Source organism: Arachis hypogaea, chromosome 14 (genome assembly GCF_003086295.3).
Source record: "Arachis hypogaea cultivar Tifrunner chromosome 14, arahy.Tifrunner.gnm2.J5K5, whole genome shotgun sequence".
Taxonomy (NCBI): Eukaryota; Viridiplantae; Streptophyta; class Magnoliopsida; order Fabales; family Fabaceae; genus Arachis; species Arachis hypogaea.
The window spans coordinates 129329065-129345907 of record NC_092049.1 but is presented as its reverse complement, the minus strand read 5'-3'; the positions used below and the strand labels follow the sequence as shown (position 1 = coordinate 129345907).

At 33.1% G+C, this 16843-nt stretch overlaps 2 protein-coding genes and 1 long non-coding RNA gene across 17 annotated transcripts; 2 read left to right on the top strand and 1 right to left on the bottom strand.

Annotated features, from left to right (window-relative positions):
- Positions 1–434: 434 nt before the first annotated feature.
- Positions 435–12860, bottom strand: LOC112744126 (uncharacterized). Of its 15 annotated transcripts, none has more exons than XR_011871327.1 (5): positions 12061–12793; positions 11887–11964; positions 11676–11805; positions 1502–2868; positions 435–667 (listed from the first exon to the last, which is right to left on the bottom strand). XR_011871327.1 is itself a non-coding variant. In XM_025793627.3 (2 exons), exons 1-2 carry the CDS (start codon positions 12476–12478, stop codon positions 7903–7905), a joined length of 459 nt encoding a protein of 152 aa, XP_025649412.1. In that variant the 5' UTR covers positions 12479–12763; the 3' UTR covers positions 7390–7902. The 15 variants fall into 15 exon arrangements, 1 of the variants encoding a protein (XP_025649412.1); XR_011871333.1 differs by having other exon boundaries at positions 11887–11949; positions 12061–12779; XR_011871330.1 differs by having other exon boundaries at positions 566–1054.
- Positions 4311–5156, top strand: LOC140178737 (aspartyl protease family protein 2-like). The gene has a single exon (XM_072215968.1). It carries the CDS (start codon positions 4311–4313, stop codon positions 5154–5156), a length of 846 nt encoding a protein of 281 aa, XP_072072069.1.
- On the top strand, positions 12777–14762 carry LOC112744125 (uncharacterized). The gene is made up of 2 exons (XR_003172649.3): positions 12777–13556; positions 14375–14762. It is a non-coding gene; the product is annotated as an uncharacterized lncRNA (long non-coding RNA).
- Positions 14763–16843: the final 2081 nt, after the last annotated feature.

Sequence of the window (16843 nt, the reverse complement as noted above, 5' to 3'; positions counted from 1 at the left end):
TTTTTTATAAATTATAACCATTGAAAATTTGAATTGATGGCTAGAATTTAAATTATTTATTAATTATATAATAATCATATTTTATATTTAAATATTTTAAAATAATTTTATTGCGAAATTATAATTTTATCTTTTTTTTTTTCTCTTTCAGCCATCTCATATTTTCATACTGAAACAACTATTATTACCGCCATAAAAAAAAAATTTCTCTTCTCATCACTAAGGTTAGAAGTGAATCAAACCAGCTCAGGAGTCAACTCGAGTTCGACTCATTAATAGTTCGATAAGTTAAAATCGTGAGCTAGTAAGCCGAACTTGAGATTAAATTTAAACTCATAAATTAAATGAGTCGAACTTGAGCTTGAATAAACTCAGCTCATTAGCTCGTGAACTGACTCGAATATATGCCGCGTAATACATATTGATCTTTTCACTTTAGTAATTAAAAAAATTAATCTTGATATATTGTCTATAAAAATAATTTATAGATGTATTTAATTACATAATACTATGTCAAAAAAATTAGTGAGGCAAGAACACACGATTACATAGTTGGCAATACTTCTCGAGATGCCTTGAGTTGTGATTCATTGTCCTCGTGACTTCCTTTAAGCCGGATTTGAGTCTTCAGTTCTGCTGTCTTGCTCTCCACGATCATTCGACCTTCCTGAAGAAATTTGAGAAGCAGCAATGAGATGAACAATGTTATGTTGTTTCAATACTTGAAATGATACAATTCCCATACACCAGATAATGAAGAATCAAATTAGTAGTTAACTATGTGTCTCAGCTAGTTAACAATTCTGTTTTTTTCTAAAAGCAAGATGTTACTACATTGTTACCCTATAATAAAACATCATTAATAGACATAGATCAGGTTTGATGTTTCAAGCGTGGAAGAAATATTTCCCAACTAATTCAAACAAAGCCATGTAACTTGTTATGAACTGTGGACATAAACCAATTCCAAGGTGGAAACATATAAGACAGAGAAGTTACCTCAAAAGCTTTCTCAAAGGTGTCACCTAAGTGATTAAGGGAACTAGTGATTCACCTTTATTTTAATTCATTCAGGGGAAACAAGCTATCAGTTGAAATATATCATGCAAAAACAAACTGAAATCATGAAGCAATGTACAATATGAAGACTGTAGAGATAAATATAATAGGGGGTGTTTGAGCAAGACAGCAACAAATTGTAAGCCCGGTCATATGAAAACTGTAACATACCCAAGTAGTGCATAGAAAAGATAATAGGGGGTGTTTGAGCAAGCCAGCAACAAATTCAAGGTTCGATGATAATCAGTAATAAATTCAACTCTGATGATTTTTAGCAAAGAAAAAAAAAATTAAACTCGGTGATTATTCAGCAAGACAGCAACAAATTCAAGATTCAATTACTAACAAATTAATTCATTACCAATTCAACATCATCTCAAAATACAGGGAGAAGGCAATCTGGGAAAGGGAGAACAGGGGAAGTGATGATGTATGGACTTACCAAAGGCGACTGGGTGACGAAGAGGACCCCAGCCCAGAAGAGGACGAGCGACGAAGCAAGTGACGACCCTACGCCGGTCCATGATCCACGGCGACTCGCGACGGCGAATACTTGAAACCAGAAGACGACGGGCGACGACGATCTGACGAATGCTTCTGTCGCCGGAGAGGAGGAGCCCAGGGAAGGCCGCGAGACGTTGAAACACCGGCGATGAGCTCGATTGCGAGACAAGAGAGGAGAGAGGGAGAGATCTTGCGTCCGACGCACAGTGAGAAAGATTGATAGAGATCGAGCAGAGAGAGAGAGGATAGCAAGAGCAGAGAAGAAGATTTCAGAAATCTTCAGAGGCGTGAACGATTTTAGTTTTTTGTTTTTATAATATGTTTAATCTTATATAACTACTAGTTATGGGCCACACACCTCAAGCCTATTAAGCATAAATTCTATGTGTACATGATAATAATTTAGATATAGTTATCTTGGTGTGAATATGTTAATTGATAATTATTAAATAATTTGATATGTTTAATTAAATTGTTACTTAATAATTTTAAATTATTAATTTTACTATAAATATATACAACTGCATATAAGTTTTTATTATATGTATATACAAAATTAAAAATTAAATCAGTCATCAATTATTTATATATAAATAAATATATTATTTAATTTATTTATTTTTAAAATCTATTTTATATTGTTAAATGTATTTTATACATAACTTATTTAGTGATTGATTTTTATATTAATATAACGTGAATGTTATTATTATTATTATTATTATTATTATTATTATTATTGATAAATAGTTGCTTGTATGCTTTACTAAAATTTTTGTATAAACATAATAAATTTGGGCTTGAAGTAATAATGGATCAATTTGGCCCAAGTAACATAATAATCAATTCAGCCATACTCATCATATGTTCTTTCACCATAGCTGAAATATTAAACCAATTGGACTTGGATCACAATTTCTGACCCAAATATCATAACCATGTTTTCAGCCAACATAATCACAACATCAAAGCTGAATATTCATGTTACAATTGGACTTGCACCAGAATTCTTTTATTTTCAGTCCAAACATATCTGCATAGCAGAAATATTAATTTATTAACATATATGAATTAATATTTTTGCTATTTATCAAAGTAATAATATTTAGTCATCACAAATATTAGCTTGGAGTTTTTCAAACTCATCAATCTCCCCATTGATGACAAACATTATTAAAATTAAAATGGAAAGAAATCTAAAGATTTGAGTATGAGTACTCCCTTTAAAGATTGAATTTCTCCCCCTTTCTAAATGTCACATGGCTCCCCCTTGATGTATGCTATTTTACCAAGGAAAACACAAACCTGTAACATTTTAATCAAAGTTTCAAGTAACAATGTTATTTAACATATTACATGATGCTAAATGCTTGATTTATGAACAGATTTACATTGATAATAAAAAAACTCATTTGATATCATAAACTGATTTTCTACTCAATCTTTCATAATCAATCAAAGATTTATTTTTGAAGGAAGACATGCTGTTCAAATTGGTTAAAAAAATATTTTCCAACAAATCAGAGCAATCATAGTCATGATAGGAAACATATTTTTCAAACATGATATAGTCTTTCCAAACACAGCAACTTTCATCCTTAAACATTAAAGGAACTGCCAAAAATAAATCCAACATCAATCAATTTATCAAGGTAAACCAAAAGTATTACAAACACAGTAAGCACATATTTTACCAAGATAAACCTCAAATAATGGCAGCAATCAGAATGCATTATAAAAAATATTTATATTAAAAAGCAATAATCAAATAAACATATATATTCATATATTAATTTATACATTTTTCAATTAAATAATTAATCACTAAATTAATTAAATATATCATAATAAAATAATCGATTAAATATATAATAAATGCATAATCAAACTTATTTATACTAATATAATAAACTTTTGTATGAAATGTCAAATACTTATTAATAGCATGATTGAATAAATTATTATATTTTATCCCCCTTCAGTAAGTAGTGACTATATTGGCTAACAAATTATTGGCCATCTAACATAACTCTAAAAATAATCCATGAACATATTAGATGACTTCAGCTACCAAATTAGCTGGTTACCACATTTTTTCAATAATTAGCTAAAGAATTGTTAAATCATAAATGTCACACCAGTTTTTGAATTTGTGTCCTAGTCCTTACCATTAATTAGGTAGCGTTTGTTTTGAAGTATTGGGACAGAGATTGAGAGATTGAGACTCAGTATCATGTTTGTTGGTTCAGAGATTGGTACTAAAATTTCTGTTTCTGTTTCTAAAATTTCAGTATTTCAGTACCTCTAAAAAGTAGGGACACAGGGACTAAAATTTTTAGAAATAGAGATTGAAACTTTAATAACATTTTATACCAAAAATATACTCATTTCAATTAATTAATTCCAATTTTACCCTTTGTATAAATTAAATTAGAGTTTCATTCTTGTTTCAATTTCTGTCTCTCACTTTGCACCAAACAGAATACTGAGATTTATTTCAATCTCTATCTCTTAGTCTTTGTCTCTCAGTCTCAGTCTTTCCGTCTCTGTCTCTCCACCAAACGTTACCTTAAAGCACTTGTAAAGTTGTAATTGATATGATACCATGATGTTGCTTGCCTATATATATATGTGTAGTGTGGTTATTATATACGTGCAGAACAATACCTAATTTATATATGGCATCGCCACTGTTAATGAAAATGATGATTTTAGCTTTCTTCCTCTTCCTCATGATTTTATCATGAATGTCATCACCCCTTCCTCCACGACCACCGTCACTAAGTGATGGCTTGTCCCTCGAGCTCATCCCACCCCATTCCCCAAAATCTCCATTTTATCATTCTAACCTTGTAAATCCCTTGGTTTCCCCATATAAACAAGACGTGGTAGTAAAGATTGGTATTGGTACCATCGATATCGAGGGTAATGTCGCTTACAAATCTTATCTATTAGCATTGGACACTGGATCCGACTTAATATGGATTCAGTGTGAGGAATGCAAGATTCAAGATGAAAACCATAGGTGCTATCCTCAGAAAGAAGAACCGTTTCCGGATAGCAAGTCAAGAACCTACCAACCTCTGCCTTCAAGTCACCCCCTCTGCAAACCCAGTCGCTCCGACGAAAAAGGCCACTGCATATACACGGTGAAGTACAAAACTGGATCCATCAACAGCACAGGCGTGCTTTCCAGTGAGACCTTCAGATTCCCCTCTACTTCGTCACCAAGTGGTACGGAGGCGGTGAAAGGGATTGTCTTCGGGTGCGGTTATAAGAATTATGACGATGACGGTAATGCTGGTGATGCTTATCAGATAGCAGGCATTTTTGGCATGAGCCCTGGTCCCCTTTCGTTTCTAAGCCAATATAAAGCAAAGAAATTTTCATACTGCATGGTTCCGCGCCATGTGAAAAACCCTCCTCCAACCTACTTGAGGTTTGCCTCAGAAGTGAAGCCGTTAACAAGGTTCCAGATGGTGGATCTTCTTATGACTAAGGCAACTAAAAATCACTTTGTTCTGCAGCTGGAAGACCTTGGAGTAAACGGCAAGAGGCTTCGGATTGATCGGAGGAGGCTTGGAAATCAGTAGTTAGTTGTTGACTCTGGCTCCACTGATTCATTTATGCTGAACGGTGCCCATAAAAAACTTGTGAGTAAATTAGATAGCATTCTAATTACCGCAACTGGGGACTTTGAAAAGGATGTCGTAACCTTTAAAGACAAAATTTGTTATAAGAGGATGAGGAAGCCACAAGGATTTACTGCCAACATACCAAGTGTCAATTACTACTTCAAAGGAGGTGCTCATCTCGATTTACCTCCTCAAAATGTTTTTGAACAGAAACTAGAACGAGACACAGAATGGTTCTGTTTCAACATTGTCCCAGACCAGCAAATGAATCTCTTGGGTGCCTACCAACAAGCTGACTTTTAAGTTCATTTTTGATACCAAGAAAAATAAGCTGCAGTTTGGTCCAGAGAATTGTGCTCAAAACAGTTAATTAAATCAAATAAGCTGACTTTATGTATATGCTCCAGTTTTACCACTAATTAATAAAGAAATCCAATCTTATATATATATATATATATGTGACAGCATTATTGCATTGAATTATTTCTAGCTAGCAACTTAAGTGTTACTTGATATATCATCATCCCTCTTCAATCGCTCACTCATGTCTCAACTTATATTGACGACTATACATCCTCCGTTTGTGTCTTGTTTCATCGTTGAATTTTCACTAGACGCAGCCTTTTTTTTCTTTCAAATATAAGAAAAATTGAATTTCAACTATGCTATTTGAAATAACAGTGCATAGTGTTTTTCATAAACCAAAAATTGGTTCTTCGTGTAAAATGATACTTTTCCAATTCCTAGCAACGCATGAATTAAATCTAGCCATTATTCATTAAACAAGCATATGTATTTAGTGTAGTGTTATTTCTACATTTAAAGAATAGAACAAAAACCACCTTAAAATTATTTTTTTATTATTTGAAGAACATACAGAAGAAGTTTTACATCTATCACTGCTCCAATGTTGGATGAACTAATAATGCACTTGCTCTACATCGAACTCTATTAATTTCCAATAGATAACAGAGTCTCAAAGTAGTGATGAACAGATCTAGGCACTCTATCTAATTTACAAAGAACCCTCAAACCATAATTTTTTAGGCTATAAGACATTATTTTACCATCTTGGAACAACACAAGCATGGAATCCTCCTCCTCTTCTTCTTGGCGAAGAACAAAACTTAACACACAAAATGGATTACTTGAAAGATTCCAGCACAAGGCCGATTTTCCCCATCATGCATGCGATTAAGATTGACACGGTATCTGGCAACCCATGAAGAGTAATCTTCCTCTAATTCCCAAATATCAAACTCCAAACTATCAGATAGAATCAAGTGCATCCTCCCTTTACATTCTCCTAAATACTTAACACCCAAGAGCTCTGAATTTGAGTCAACACATGCAGGGACTGCAGGCAATTTATCAAAGCAAAGCCGATTGACATCGAAATAAACGGAATTGTCATCATCTAAACGAAACCAATGAACAGCACCATTGCAATAAACTCCCTCTGGGACACGTAAATCATTAGGAAGATTGCAAACAACACTACTCCAACAAGACGTCTCTGAGGAATACAAACGAATCCCAATTCGGGGTTTGAGTTGATTGAGACGACTATAATAATGTCCAAACGGAGCTTCCATTTCACCAAATAAAATAACTTTGTAAGAAAGAGGTTGTTTTAGAGGTTCGAAAACAAGATAAGCCTTCAAGTCTAAAGGGTCAAATATGTAGAAATCATCATCGTATGGGGAATCTACATCGCCAACGGGGTAATCTAGATAAACGCAGTGGTCATTGCTGATGGCTGGGCTGTATATGCGAAAGTGGAATCCTACTCGTAAGTCTAAAGTTGTTGAATCCGGTTGGGGTGTGGGTGTAACATTACATAGTAACAGACCATTACAAGAGTGTATAATAGTAGAAGACATGTATTTGCGTCGATCAAGATCAAGGTGGAAGAAGATTTTGTTGGCATTGTTATTATTGGTGTGGAAGGGAACAATAGAAGCTCTTTTGTTATTTCAAATAGCATAGTTGAAATTCAATTTTTCTTATATTTGAAAGAAAAAAAAAGGCTGCGTCTAGTGAAAATTCAACGATGAAACAAGACACAAACGGAGGATGTATAGTCTCAATATAAGTTGAGATATGAGTGAGCGATTGAAGAGGGATGATGATATATCAAGTAACACTTAAGTTGCTAGCTAGAAATAATGCAATGCAATATATATATATATATATATAAGATTGGATTTATTTATTAATTAGTGGTAAAGCTGGAGCATATACATAAAGTCAGCTTATTTGATTTAATTAACTGTTTTGAGCACAATTCTCTGGACCAAACTGCAGCGTATTTTTCTTGGTATCAAAAATGAACTTAAAGTCAGCTTGTTGGTAGGCACCCAAGAGATTCACTTGCTGGTCTGGGACAATATTGAAACAGAACCATTCTGTGTCCCGTTTTAGTTTCTGTTCAAAAACATTTTGAGGAGGTAAATCGAGATGAGCACCTCCTTTGAAGTAGTAATTGACACTTGGTATGTTGGCAGTAAATCCTTGTGGCTTCCTCATCCTCTTATAACAAATTTTGTCTTTAAAGGTTACGACATCCTTTTCAAAGTCCCCAGTTGCGGTAATTAGAATGCTATCTAATTTACTCACAAGTTTTTCATGGGCACCGTTCAGCATAAGTGAATCAGTGGAGCCAGAGTCAACAACTAACTGCTGATTTCCAAGCCTCCTCCGATCAATCCGAAGCCTCTTGCCGTTTACTCCAAGGTCTTCCAGCTGCAAAACAAAGTGATTTTTAGTTGCCTTAGTCAAAAAGATCAAAAAGATCCACCGTCTGGAACCTTGTTAACGGCTTCACTTCTGAGGCAAACCTCAGGTAGGTTGGAGGAGGGTTTCACATGGCGCAGAACCATGCAGTATGAAAATTTCTTTGCTTTATATTGGCTTAGAAAAGAAAGGGGACCAGGGCTCATGCCAAAAATCCCTGCTATCAGCATCACCAGCATTACCGTCATCGTCATAGTTCTTATAACCGCACCCGAAGACAATCCCTTTCACCGCCTCCGTACCACTTGGTGACGAAGTAGAGGGGAATCTGAAGGTCTCACTGGAAAGCACGCCTGTGCTTTTGATGGATCCAGTTTTGTACTTCACCGTGTATATGCAGTGGCCTTTTTCGTCGGAGCGACTGGGTTTGCAGAGGGGGTGACTTGAAGGCAGAGGTTGGTAAGTTCTTGACTTGCTATCCGGAAACGGTTCTTCTTTCTGAGGATAGCACCTATGGTTTTCATCTTGAATCTTGCATTCCTCACATTGAATCCATATTAAGTCGGATCCAGTGTCCAATGCTAATAGATAAGATTTGTAAGCGACATCACCCTCGATATCGATGGTACCAATACCAATCTTTACTACCACGTCTTGTTTATATGGGGAAATCAAGGGATTTACCAGGTTAGAATGATAAAATGGAGATTTTGGGAAATGTGGTGGGATGAGCTCGAGGGACAAGCCATCACTTAGTGACGGTGATGGTGGAGGAAGGGGTAATGACATTGATGATAAAACCATGAGGAAGAAGAAGAAAGCTAAAATCATCATTTTCATTAACAGTGGCGATGCCATATATAAATTAGGTATTGTTCTGCACGTATATAATAACCACACTACACACATATATATAGGCAAGCAACATCATGGTATCATATCAATTACAACTTTACAAGTGCTTTAATTAATGGTAAGGACTAGGACACAAATTCAGAAACTGGTGTGACATTTATGATTTAACAATTCTTTAACTAATTATTGAAAAAATGTGGTAACCAGTTAATTTGGTAGCTGAAGTCATCGAATATGTTCATGGATTATTTTTAGAGTTATGTTAGATGGCCAATAATTTGTTATCCAATATAGTCACTACTTACTGAAGGGGGATAAAATATAATAATTTATTCAATCATGCTATTAATAAGTATTTGACATTTTATACAAAAGTTTATTATATTAGTATAAATAAGTTTGATTATGCATTTATTATATATTTAATCGATTATTTTATTATGACATATTTAATTAATTTAGTGATTAATTATTTAATTGAAAAATGTATAAATTAATATATAAATATATATGTTTATTTGATTATTGCTTTTTAATATAAATATTTTTGATAATACATTCTGATTGCTGCCATTATTTGAGGTTTATTTTGGTAAAATATGTGCTTACTGTGTTTGTAATACTTTTGGCTTACCTTGATAAATTGATTGATGTTGGATTTATTTTTGGCAGTTCCTTTAATGTTTAAGGATGAAAGTTGTTGTGTTTGAAAAGACTATATCATGTTTGAAAAATATGTTTCCTACCATGACTATGATTACTCTGATTTGTTGGAAAATATTTTTTTAACCAATTTGAACAGCATGTCTTCCTTCAAAAATAAATCTTTGATTGATTATGAAAGATTGAGTAGAAAATCAGTTTATGATATCAAATGAGTTTTTTTTTTTTTTTTTTTTTTATGAGTCACCAAAAAAATATGAGTTTTTTTATTATCAATGTAAATCTGCTCATAAATCAAGCATTTAGCATCATGTAATATGCTAATAACATTGTTATTTGAAGCTTGATTAAAATGTTACAGGTTTGTGCTTTCCTTGGTAAAATAGCATACATCAAGGGGGAGCCATGTGACATTTAGAAAGGGGAAGAAATTCAATCTTCAAAGGGAGTACTCATACTCAAATCTTTAGATTTCTTTTCATTTCAATTTTAATAATGTTTGTCATCAAATGGGAGATTGATGAGTTTGGAAAACTCCAAACTAATATTTGTGATGACTAAATATTATTACTTTGATAAATAGCAAAAATATTAATTCACATATGTTAATAAATTAATATTTCTGCTATGCAGGTATGTTTGGACTGAAAATAAAAGAATTCTGGTACAAGTCCAATTGTAACATGAATATTCAGCTTTGATGTTGTGATTATGTTAGCTGAAAACATGGTTATGATATTTGAGTCAGAAATTGTGATCCAAGCCCAATTGGTTTAATATTTCAGCTGTGGTGAAAGAGCATATGATGAGTATGGTTGAATTGATTATTATGTTACTTGGACCAAATTGATCCATTATTACTTCAAGCCCAAATTTATTATGTTTATACAAAAATTTTAGTAAAACATACAAGTAACTATTTATCAATAATAATAATAATAATAATAATAATAATAATAATAATAACATTCACGTTATATTAATATAAAAATCAATCGCTAAATAAGTTATGTATAAAATACATTTAACAATATAAAATAGATTTTAAAAATAAATAAATTAAATAATATATTTATTTATATATAAATAATTGATGACTGATTTAATTTTTAATTTTGTATATACATATAATAAAAATTTATATGCAGTTGTATATATTTATAGTAAAATTAATAATTTAAAATTATTAAATAACAATTTAATTAAACATATCAAATTATTTAATATTTATCAATTTACAGGTTCACACCAAGATAACTATATCTAAATCATTATCATGTACACGTAGAATTTATGCTTAATAGGTTTGAGGTGTGTGGCCCATAACTAGTAGTTATATAAGATTATGTGCTTGTTTGGACGCCATTATTTTGTTAAAAAAAATATCTTTTTTTTATTAAAAAAGATTTTTTTATTTTTTGGCGTATTTGGCAAATTTCTAGTAGTAAAAGTAAAAGCATTAGAAAAAATAAAAAAACATCTTTTTTGAAAAACTGTAATTTACATCTTTTTTTTAAAAGATCTTTTTTCCTTAAAAAAAAGATGTTTTTCATGTAATAAATAAACAAAAAAGTACTTTTATATTATTATACCCAAATATAATTGATAGATAAAAAGTGGTCTGTCTAAAATCATCTCAAGTCTTTTGAGTTTATCTGATGTACCATTTAATTTAAAGCATTAGATTAAATTGATAAACGATCTAATGGTTTATATTTAATTTATTTAAATTTATTAAAAATTACATCAAAAGATACAAATCTTTTGATATTTTAAAATTCTCCCCATATAAAATTTGAGAACTAAACCCTAATTTTAACTACTTGTTGCCTTCTTCCTCCTGGCCATTATCCTCCGCTTCTTCCCCTACCTTCTTCTTCACCAGATACCTTCATGTTTCAACTCAAATTCTCAATTTCATTCAAATTCCTTTGAATTGTTTCAGACATTTCTCAAATCCTTTCTCAACCAATTCCAAATCGCAATCACTTTCCAAAATTATTTATAAAGTCAAAATCAAACCCCTTTAACTTCAATTCAAGAAAAACCACTTTTTATAATAATCAAGTAAATGACTTTTCCAAATCCATTTCTTATCAACAACCATACTTCACTCAAACAATCAAACACCCAATAATTCAGTCCAACAAGCAATCACATCCACAAGACAAATATAATCACACAACTCTGTAATATAAATTAGATTTTAAGAAAAATCCCTACCTCGATTGCGATCTAACTACGAGATATAAACTCTTTTTCTTTCGGCTCGCATTCAGCGGCAGCTGCAACCGCAGTTCCGTTTACTTTCACAACAACTTTTACTCCAACCATGCAATTACCGAAACTCGACCTAGAACGTCAATATCACGAAATTCTCAATAATTCATAGCAAAATAATAGCAGTAAGGATATCAAGGTTAAAATAACTTACTGCAGCTATAGAAAACACAACGATGGAGCAGCAAAGAACATAATCAGGACCTATGCATCTGTCCTGATGGCAGTAACACTATTCCGATTGGTAAGGCAGCAGGGATATCAATAAAATCAGAATAGCGGAGCAAAATAGAAATAGAACAGATTCAAGAAAGGAGGAAGCAGTTACCGGTAAATCTGGCCTGGTTCCGACAACAGCGTATAGCCGAGTAACTTGCAACAACCAAAACCCAATAAGACAGAGGCTTCAGATACGGTCTCCGGCGGCCACGGACACGGTTGCGCGACTCAAAACAGAACCAGGTAGAGCGGCGGTAGCCTCCAGCAACTCCGGTGAGCTTCCTCAACGACGGTGATGGCAGGAGCTTCGGCGGTGCTAACTGAGGCTGGACGGCAGCAGGAACGGCGGCGGTAGCTTCACGCAGCACGGCGGCGCCTATCCTTTCCCCCACCGCGAGCTCTCTGTCTCTCTCTCGCCCTCTGTTCCGATGACAGCGACGATGGCTCCCTTCGGCGACGACGACGGCGCGAATAGTAACAGCTGCGGCGGCGAGCTTCATCTGCAGCGAGGAACGGCGTAATAGCATCGTTCTTCTTCTCCTCTGGCTCGTGGTCGGCAGCGACGGGCGCGAGGTCAGTGGCAATCCGCGATGGTGGCGACGAGCTGGAGGACGAACGGCGGCAGCTGTGGCAGCGGTCTTCCTCTCCCACCAACGCTCTCTCTCTCTCTCTTGGATCTCCCCTTCTCTCGATTAGCAGCGGCGGCGGCGGTGGCAGTGACACCCATCGCGCCGGCTCCCTCTTCTCTTCTCTCCTTTTTTTCTTTCTTTCCTTATTTTCTTTTGTTTTCCTCTGCCGTGGGTGTAATAGGGGAAGGACAAATGGCGGCTAGGGTTAGATACAAAGGAGAATTAGGGTTTAATTTGGGACAAATATGAAATTAGGAATTTTTAGGCAAATTAAAATTTTGTTAAATTTTAATAAAATTAAGAGATATTATATTAAATTAAATATAAAATATCCATTTTTAAAATACCTTTTCAATTACAAATTTATAAATTAGTTTCAATTAAATGCTAATTAAATAAAAATTGGAGACAAATAAATTAATTCTCCTTTATTTATAAAATAAGGTTAAAAATATAAATATCTGAAATTAAGGCATATAAACACTGAATTTTTTTAAATGAATTAATTCTCTTTTATTTAAATGATTTTTTTTTCACCAATACTGAATTGATTACACTCATTTGAACACTTCTTCCTGTAAGGGAGCATCAAAACCGCAATTCAGGCTGGGTCAGCATTGGCATTCACCTCTGCATTGATTGATTTCAGAGGTCAGAGAATAAAACATGATTCTCATAAGGAGTATGCTGCCTACAACTCTGCATTGATGAAAACTATTAAGGGTGCAACAACTGGTTTAATTTCTGGCACCCTCTGGGTACTGTTGTTGCCACCTGGAATCATGTTCCTCGTGTTGAGAGAAACGTTGCTCGTCCAGGCCTCATAAGAACTTTCAAGATGATGGGCAACTATGCATTGACCTTTGTTGTCATAGGAGGAGTCTACATTGGTGTTAAGCAGTTGGTGCAGAACGCTAGGATGAAGAGGGATCTTGTCAATTGTGCTGTAGGTGTGCAACTGTTCTGGGTTACAAAGGTAGCCTTTTGCTCCAAACTATTTTATCTCTGTTAGACCATAATTTACATATGTTAAATCTATATCTTGAAATCTCACTTATGGAATGTCGATGAAAATGGTGAACAGAACTCAATGATGCTTTGATGGCTTTCCCCTATAATCTAATTAGATGTGATAGTGAAGTATCATATAAGGAAATCCAGTTCCTTTGTATGTGAATGTTGTGTGTGCGTGTGCCCCATCAACAAAATCCTCCTCCTCCTCTTTTTCAAGTTACGTTGCTTGTGTGTATTCGTGAGTTTTCATATTTGTTTCTTTATGATTTGTGTTTGGATCCGATGTGTTTTTATTCATATCCTTAATGTCAATTCTGAAATCACAGAAGCTTAAAGTGACATTTGTGCCATTTTTTTTGCTGTCTTCGGTGATCTGTTTCATTCAGATCCAATAATACTTGCTTGATAGCTGATGTTATGTGAACTTGAACCTTATTTTTTTTTTTTCGCTGACATTTAGTTGTATTCCCTTATTTTCATTATTTTTCGGTGAAGCTCCTAAGTTGTTCGTTTTCCATTCCAACCAAGAAATTTTCTTGTTCTTAAAGCCCACAATGTCTTGTAGCCATAACTTAAGGCCTAAGCATAATGTATCTGTTAGCGGTTGTAGTTCAAATGAAACCTTTATTGCTAACTAATTGAAACTTTTCTTTTAATTAATTTCTGGAAAGAATGAGAATTATAGGATGCCATGATAAAGTTAGCTGTATTTTTCGTTGCTTGGGGCTATGTTAGTTATTATTGTAATGCTTATTCAGCCTTAAAATTTGTTTTACATAGATGGTTGGTCAGTTAATGTGCCTGCAAATACTGGCACTGGAAGAAGTCAATATGTGAATGCTGGAGAACTAAGTGGCAGGCTGGCAGCACTTCTTCACATACTTAACAAGCTGATAAACATAGGGGTGTTAGCTTTAACACTGATTTGATACATAGTGATCTTATAGCCTATATAAACATTGTGGGAGCATAGAACTAAGATATATTTTTTCCTATGTAAATTCTCTTGCCGGTACATATTTATTTGTCGCAATCGGCCAAAACCAAACCCACATTTAGTATTTTGAATGTTGCTTCTTGTGCTTCATTTACGGAGTGTTATAAATTTATTGACAGTATTGTAAATTTATTGACAGAATTACTTATTCAATCGCAGATAGTTATACAATAGTCTTAAAATAACATAGCCCTGAATGTTCTTAACTTTTGAAATTAATTTCTCAAGCTACACTTATAAAATAGTTTCAATATAAATTTATCAAACGTCTATATTTTGTTATTTCCTTTTAATGATTTGTTAGCGTTTAGAAAAATGAAAATTTAAAATTTCATGCTGACAAACAAGGCTTTCGAGTTACATTTTATAATCATATGTTAAGGAAAGTCTTATTAATTATTATGCTTTTTTTTCATTAATTCCAAAAAAAAGTATAGTCTAATTTTGATATGTAGATAGTATCTCCCAAACCTTGTTTCACTTTTTATATGACAGAACACTTGCAAGAGTAAACACTTCATAACATAATAAAGTATTGCTGTCATTTTAAACCAATTAAATAAAGCGGAACAAAAAATAATTTGACACTAAATAATTAGAACAGTAATTTACAGGAATATAATGTAAAAAACTAACATCAAGATTAAATCAAATTAATGAATAAATTATCTGAAACATTCAGATTTCGGCCACCACATCGCGCAGTATTAGAACACATTATAATCTATTAGATATTTAAGTAAGAATTGGACATTGAGAGGGGCTAAATACATAGCAGATCTCTAATTGAGGACACATATTTTAAAATTAAACTAATAATTAATCATATTATTTCACCAAGAAATGTACTCTAAGTCTTCATATTCTTTTTTTGTTTTTCTTCTTCATTTCTAGTCATGAGCTCTCCAAATACAAACACCATTAATAATGATAACAGTTTGGTATATTTCTAGTCACGAGCTCTGCTTTCTCTGAAAGGTGGGTATAATGTTGCAACTGGGAAAGCGTCAAGTGCAGCAACTAGATATATCTATACAGATTTTAAGACACTCTCACTCCTGTTTTGAATATTTGACAACTGGCTTCAACAAAAATCGTGAAGGTCAATTTTTTTTCTTTCTATTTTCATGCAAAGTTCTTTTTCGCATGCTTTTTCATGTTAAGCTATTTTTGGAAAGGGTACACAAAAAAGGAATTGATTCTCCTTCTGCTGCTGCATATCCCGTGACCTTAGCAATATACTAATTTAAGTAATTGGGTTAGAGTCTACTTCTTTTAATATTGGGTACTGATTTACGTCTCTCTCTGTTTGTTTACTTGACTACAAATTTTATTATTTTTTTGTAGTATTGTAAATTTATTGACAGAATTACTTATTCAATCGCAGATACAGTTATACAATAGTCTTAACATAATATAGTCCTAAATGTTCTTCACTTTTGAAATTAATTTCTCAAGCTACACTTATAAAATAGTTCCAATATAAATTTGTCAAGCGTCTATATTTTGTTATTTTCTTTTAATGATTTGTTAGTGTTTAAAAGAAAAAGCTTAAAATTTCATGTCGACAAACAAGGCCTTTGACTTACATTTTATAATCATATGCTAAGCAAAGCCTTATTAATTATTATGCTTTTTTTTCTCATTAATTCCAAAAAAAAAAGTATAGTCTAATTTTGATATGTAAATAATATCTCCGAAATTGTGTTTCACTTTTTATATAACAGAACACTTGCAAATTGTAAGAGTAAACACTTCAATATCATAATAAAGCATTGCTGTCATTTTAAACCAATTAAACAAAATAGAATAAGAATAATTTGACACTAAATAATTAGACCTTTTGCATGAATATGGAACTGCACTAGTTTTCATGAATTAGACCTTTTAAATTCTACTTCTCTATTAAGTTAAACATTGAGAGGGCGGAGACCTAACATGGTGTTTAATGTTGGCCCCAATAGTGACTTACCCTACTTGTTTAATGACCCAAATAAAAGAGACAAAAAAATAATATGTTTTTGTCATGCTTGTATATAATAACTAATAAGTTAGGGTCTAATTTTTGTACAGCGCACTTATTTATCGAGATGTAGCATCCCCATGTAATACCTTTTTGACCGTGACTAAAATGATAAACTAACAGTTCAATACCACATTCAACACTAGTGAAACAACTTTGTTTATTTTTGACATTCAATCAAAATAGATACAATATCATTTTCTTATTTTTTATTATCATAATATTTTTT